The following is a 6,243-nucleotide window of genomic DNA, read 5'->3' as shown; positions in this document are numbered from 1 at the left end:
CTCTGGTTTCAGTTTATACTGATCTCAACTGTCCTCAAGGCATAACATTGGACTTATAGCGTAGATTTTTGGACAACATGACAAATTAGGCTCTCAGAGACAAACGGCTGTCTCACAATGACCCCCATGAATATCGAATGGCTCTCGGCAATGTTTGTTTGTACTTGTTGGAGTAATTATTTATTTCTTAGTGTCCGAACGTTCTTTATGTGATTTACATCTTGAAAAAACTTCTACTTTACAGCGGATATTTCCAACTAACACTGCATCGGGTGCAGGTGAGAAAATTGGCGACATTAACAAAATAAAATATACGAAAATAAAACATACGAATAACTTCGAATACCGCACGCCATTTTTTGGGCCATTGCACGCAAATTTATTCGGAGTTTCTCACTTCGCTAATAACGAAATGTTTTATATGAAATTAAAAATTAATATTCCATTGTTTGAAATGAAGCCTCTGATGGCAAATATGTATGTTGCCGGTGTGATTCTCTGCATATTAGAGAACAATTACAGGTAATAAAAATGGCTATTTTGAAAAGAAAGTTTTTGGCGCCCATTATAAGTCTGTTAAAAACATTTTTTTAATTACATTGTTCAGTACTATCAATAGATATAATTATAAAAATAACTCATAAACATTAAATAATATATATATAATTAACATAAAAAAAATTGGAAAGTAATACGTTTTTGCAAACCAATTTTACTGTTTCGAAATACGCAGATCCAAAACTTCATCGCCTTCTAATTCTAAATCAAGAGGCGTTAAATCGAGATCTATTAGGTCGCCATCAAAGCTTAACCTGATTTCTGCCGGTTTGCATTTCAGTTCCTCAGCTGCCTTTATCGCTACGATAGACATTTTCTGAGTTTTCTCCACCTGAACATGGAGCGGCTGTTTCCATTTGTCGGATTGCAGCTTCAGCGTTATAGAATTTTTGCTAGCGGAAGACTTCGATGGTTTTGCTTGCTTGCTTTGCTGCTTCCCAGCAAACATGTCTGCTACAGTCTGTTCCACGGCTCGACCCGCTGGAATTTTAATACATTACTTAAAATGAATAGATTAATATTAAAATATCGTACTTATAAATTGTGATATCTTGTAATCGATTGAATCGGGAGTATCGTTCGGATCAATAATGCGATCGTTCACATCTAAAATGATGCAACTTGGATCAGCATCTACTTTCTCGGCTAGCTTAGCTATCAAATCACTGAATTTTTGATACTTTCGATGTACAAATCGCTGGATATCTCCACGCCATTTGATTTTGATTGACATTTCGTAGTTTTCTGAATCGAACGAGTAGTCGGCCTTGTTTTCCGTCGGAACATTTTCTTCTTCGGAATCTAGATTGATCTATAAATAGATTTAACATTAAAAAATTTATTCTCTCCACATCAGGTATGTTATCTTACAACTCCGGGCAGCACCAATGCTGGACTGTCAACCAAATTGACGACATCAATCACTGTTGGTTGCTTACTTCTCCGGCGTCGCTTATTTGTAACTGTTCCGTTCGTTTGTAAAGTTGAACTCATCGAATTTGGAGTCATTAAATTGTGATTCACGCAAATATCATAAAATATTTCTTTCAATGCTGTCAATTCATTCAGTAAGGAAGTCCCATTTCTTGTCGGTCGACGACGACTGGAAGCAGAGCGTCGACTTAAAAGTGACTGATAGCGTTTTTTCAGAGAGGAAAAATGTCGTTTGCTTGCACTATCCGTGCATATTTGTTTAAATATCAAAGTATACATTTGTTCCAATTCTTTGAAATTTTCTGCAAATCATAAAAAATATAGAGAAGACGAATTATATAAAACATGGTGATAACCGTAGTCCATGTTACAATTTATCACTTACGGTCCATGGTTGCTGCCTCAACATTCGAATTACTAACGAGATCATCTGTCACGACAATTATATCCTTGCTAGTAGCGGGAATCTCATCTACTGCAGATTCCGCTTGTTTATTTTGTTTTGATTTTTTTGGCGACAATGCCTGGGCATGAGGCTGATTCTTTTTGGGAAGACACTTTTTCCGAACCGGAGTCGGTGGATCAGGCGTCGGTTCAACGATAGAATCTTCATTATTTAATTCAAGATCTTCGTCAGGAATAACACAATCATCGCTTTCTAGTAAAGTAGGAGAATTTAATTTTCATAGGAAACAAGGAAAAAATCATATAGTTCGCTTACTGTCCAGGTAGTTGTTTAAATTATCGAATATATCATACTGATGTGACATTCTAAAAATTATTCATAAGACTTGTTTGACTCAGAAATCACAGAATTTAAAACGTACACAAAATTTCTGTCGTTATCGGTTGAAGAACCTGATCAGAGCTGCCAGGTCATTTTTTCAAAAATCTTTATTAGTCTTGAAAATCTATCAGTGATGAAAATCGGATGAAAGTCAATCGTGATGGTTTAGAGACCTAAAATAGGCTGCATCAACAAGTTAAAAAAATAGAATAAAACACAAAAAACCTTAAATCGATATGTATCTGTATGTAAAATCATGTATCGATATTTTAAAGGAACATTACTGTATCGAGTACTTAAATCGGTAAAGTTGGTAGCGTTGAACCTGGTACAATCCAAAGATGCCAAATATCTTCTGATAAGGTTGTAAAAGTCAGTGAATTCGAACATATGATACACGAATTAGGTTAGCGAGTTAAAAGAATGTAGCGCGGCCAGTTTGAAAGTTTATCAATTCAGACGAATGTCTGCGAAAAAATCGTTTTTCATAAGTCAGTAAAAATGTCCACAACAAAAAAAGTTAGATTCGTTAAGAAATCTGCAGACCTGGCATCTACATGGTTCAATCATAACCGCTGTCAAATATACACTGCAAGAAAAGCGCACACACATTATTTTCGAGATATTTATAAATCTCGGTTAATTTTTGAGAAATGCCGTATGATCAAGTAACAGTTTCTCCATGTTTATTTTCTCTACTCTTAATCACTAACTCGTTCCTACGTAAAACTCTTAACTGTTTGTGTAAAACGATACAAGAAACTTTTGACTTTCAATCAGAATTAGAAAATTCATGAAAGTTTTCATCAGCCATCTGACACCGGTATGTGAGAACCAGCCATTTGAAAGTACACCGATTTCGTTGAGCCCCTCGTGTTTTGTGCCCCAAACACTGCGATGTTTTGATACTCTTCGCGACTCTCAAATCGTGAAAATTACTTCCATTTGATGTCCCAAAACATTATCTGTTGTATTTTAGGCAAACTGGCAAGTTATTGTGAGAGAACCGACCCAATATTCTCTAATTTTTGTGCAATAAACAAATAAACCCCCTAGGAAAAGGGTGACAACGAGATTCAAATAAAAAAAAAAAAATTAAAAATCAGCTCAATCGGCCACGTAAAGCTTGTAGCAAATAGGCCTGAATAAAAAAATATCTTTTAAATAAAAATAAGGTAAACCGTAAAACAATTGCATTACTAGTTCCTTTTTTTTTTCTTTTTTTATATCATTTATTTATACCCGGATTTAACCTAGTTGCGGTCGTTCACCGGGTACAACTTGCTTATTTACGTTGCCATCAGCTGATTTTGAAGTTCCGATTTTGATCTCATCAAGATGGCGTCGTGACAGGATGCCGGTTTTCATAGTCGCAACTCAATAAACGAAAGAAAAACCAAATACAAATTCTTGCAGAACCATGAACACATTTTGTTACAAAGATAAGACTGAAAAAATAAATAAAACAGTATGCCTATGTCTAAAATTAAGATTATTACTGGTAGCCGGATATTTTCAGGCAAGCTAGAATGTGGTGGTGGGATAGCCTGATCTCGAAAACCCTCGTCATCAGTTGAAAGTTGCAGTTCTCCAGAAAAACTAATCTTCTGGTAGGCCAACTTGTTCAATCGATGAACCAAATATTGACGATTCGTTTATATGGGACCTATGGGTATTATTATTTGTATTTGGAGAAACAGTCGTCCGCTTATACGCACTCAGATAAATTGCTTCATCATGCATTAAAATAAAACGAAAATTCATTCCACTTGTATGAAAATACTGAAAATAAGGGTACCGATCGGACATGTATATAAATTTCACTGGGTTGCCTTATGATTGTTATGTCGGTCCCTAGTGTGAAAAAACAATCCGGCAAATCTTCCAGAAATATAAAAATGGCTAGCGTTGTACTTGACGAATTTATGTTTATTGAACATTTTATCTCAGGAGCTTCTCTCCTACGATCTCCCTGAGTATTCTACTTACTTTTACTAAAAGTAAAGTAAAACAATAAATGTTACAATAAAAATATAACAATTAAATATAAAAATACAATATAAACGAGTGTTCTTTTATTTGAACAGAATTTCCTGAAATCCAGTAGTTCGTTGACAGATGATTTTAAAGTGAATAAATTTTACATTATTTTCTGAGAACAACATTTCTGAAATAACATTTCACAGATCGACCATGAATTGAATCGGCGATTAAAGGACAAGGTTATAACAAGATCCAGTGAAAAATGATTTAAATTAATTTTATTTACATGAAATATAGATGTCTGAACAAGAAACTCAGCCGCTTAAAGTTAGCGTTATCACACTGGATCGTTCAGTAGCTCATCAAAACTAGATGATACTTTATGCTTGCAGTATGGGCATGTTCCTATTGAGATGCTGAAAAACATTTTGCTTCGAGCCAGCGACAAAAGCCACTAAAAATAATCGGTATTAGAGTATACGAATGGTTCAAGTACAAATATGTATTCAAGCCTTACCCCTTTCAAACAACTGATATGAAATATCTGCAAACACTTATCATTGTCGCATGACACAATGGGAATCCTTTCATGGTCATCTCTGTACGTCAAGCAAATTCCACAATTGCTAGTTTCACCATCAACGGTGTCGTCCTGGTTTCGCATAGGAAAGGACATAATCTCTAGCGTTCGCAGCAAATTTGTGTACACATCACTTTCCGGATCCCAATCTTCTATCTTGTCGTCGTAAAGTTCCCTTAAATATTCCACTTCCTTGGATGGACCAAAAAAATTCACTACAATCGATGAAGGTTGCAATGGGTGAAAAATAAGTTTTAGAAAAACCTTCTGACTAAACTTAATGATTCGCCAAGTGGTTCGTGTATCAATTACCGATGGATCAACAACGTAACAAAGCTCATCTATTTTGTGCAAATTAGCATAAAACTCATCCAATTGATCCAATAAATGAACAAACGAAATAGTATGCATCTCTATAGAACTGTGGCCTTTGAATAATTGATTCGACGCTCCGAAATTTGGCAGGCTATGGTCGGTCACCTTGAATTCTGTTGGCGAAATTCGTACCATTTCCAATCGGTGGTTTTCATATTGTTCAAACTCAGACAATTTAAAATGACACAAGTTACTATCGGTAAATATTTTACAAGCATATTCTTCCTTTATTTTTTCCAGCTGTTTGAACAAGTTTAGGTAAGCTGTTATATTCGGTATCGAGTTTTCAGTTGAATGCAGTTTATGGCGATCGAGAAATTGTATGAGTTTATCCATGTATTCGAAAATGTCACCAGTTTTTGGAACATTTTCAATATTAATTGCTTGCTCGTTTTGAAAAACGGTTACGTGCATGCGAGACGTTTGGGGAAACACCGGTGTAAAAATTCGTATATGGAAAATCTGTAACACAATAAAAACGGTGTAATTAAAATCGACTATCGGAATTGACACCAATATATGAACTGTGTACTTACACCGCTATAATACCCCGTGAAACGATTCATTTGAATTTCGACCAAAAAACTGTATTTGCACAAAAACATTGACTTGCTCTGAATATGAGTAGTTTCCATTTTTGGTAAGAGTTGAGTATACTGAACTTTTATAACTTAGGAATCAATATTTCCGGTAATCGAACGCACAACAAACATTTGCAAATCCGCATCGAACAAAATGCCATTTCTTTCTGTTCTTCTGTGTAACGTACACGCAGAAAATTTGTTTTGGTTCAAAACAATAAAGGAATCTTGATTTAAAAGAGAAAAATAAAATGAAGCAAATTCAGGTCGTATATTTATCCAGAATATAATTGATTCAGATCAAAATTGGCTTGAAACTAGGATATTTTTTTATGGATTATGTTTGCATTTGTTGAATGGTAATTTTAAATGAACATATACCAAACGGATAAAAATTTGAAAATGAAGTAAACCGTAATTACTTGGAAGGATTCAAAGATTTAGAA

The 6,243-nt window shown here is 34.8% G+C and overlaps 2 protein-coding genes across 2 annotated transcripts; both read right to left on the bottom strand.

Moving 5' to 3' along the window:
• Positions 1–153: 153 nt before the first annotated feature.
• On the bottom strand, positions 154–2,353 carry LOC131429088 (DNA repair protein Rad60). Its single transcript, XM_058593139.1, has 5 exons — positions 2,213–2,353; positions 1,877–2,149; positions 1,429–1,793; positions 1,093–1,369; positions 154–1,038 (listed from the first exon to the last, which is right to left on the bottom strand). Exons 1-5 carry the CDS (start codon positions 2,259–2,261, stop codon positions 713–715), a joined length of 1,290 nt encoding a protein of 429 aa, XP_058449122.1. The 5' UTR covers positions 2,262–2,353; the 3' UTR covers positions 154–712.
• A 2,171-nt stretch (positions 2,354–4,524) lies between these two features.
• Positions 4,525–5,975, bottom strand: LOC131428433 (E3 ubiquitin-protein ligase FANCL). Its single transcript, XM_058592422.1, has 3 exons — positions 5,753–5,975; positions 4,779–5,678; positions 4,525–4,715 (listed from the first exon to the last, which is right to left on the bottom strand). Exons 1-3 carry the CDS (start codon positions 5,849–5,851, stop codon positions 4,599–4,601), a joined length of 1,116 nt encoding a protein of 371 aa, XP_058448405.1. The 5' UTR covers positions 5,852–5,975; the 3' UTR covers positions 4,525–4,598.
• Between the last annotated feature and the right edge of the window lie 268 nt (positions 5,976–6,243).

Source organism: Malaya genurostris, chromosome 1 (genome assembly GCF_030247185.1).
Source record: "Malaya genurostris strain Urasoe2022 chromosome 1, Malgen_1.1, whole genome shotgun sequence".
Classification (NCBI taxonomy): domain Eukaryota; kingdom Metazoa; phylum Arthropoda; class Insecta; order Diptera; family Culicidae; genus Malaya; species Malaya genurostris.
The sequence above is the reverse complement of the archived record's forward strand: the minus strand, read 5'-3'. Positions and strand labels throughout refer to the sequence as shown.

Excerpts from the sequence above, each read along its gene's own strand:
- LOC131429088 (XM_058593139.1), bottom strand. The coding sequence starts at position 2,261 with ATGTCACATCAGTATGATATATTCGATAATTTAAACAACTACCTGGAC. Across the intron at positions 2,150-2,212 it reads TTTAAACAACTACCTGGACA|AAAGCGATGATTGTGTTATT; the intron begins GTAAGCGAACTA and ends CTACTTTACTAG. Across the intron at positions 1,794-1,876 it reads TGAGGCAGCAACCATGGACC|AAAATTTCAAAGAATTGGAA; the intron begins GTAAGTGATAAA and ends TATGATTTGCAG.
- LOC131428433 (XM_058592422.1), bottom strand. The coding sequence starts at position 5,851 with ATGGAAACTACTCATATTCAGAGCAAGTCAATGTTTTTGTGCAAATAC. Across the intron at positions 5,679-5,752 it reads TCACGGGGTATTATAGCGGT|ATTTTCCATATACGAATTTT; the intron begins GTAAGTACACAG and ends ATTGTGTTACAG. Across the intron at positions 4,716-4,778 it reads ATATCAGTTGTTTGAAAGGG|TGGCTTTTGTCGCTGGCTCG; the intron begins GTAAGGCTTGAA and ends GATTATTTTTAG.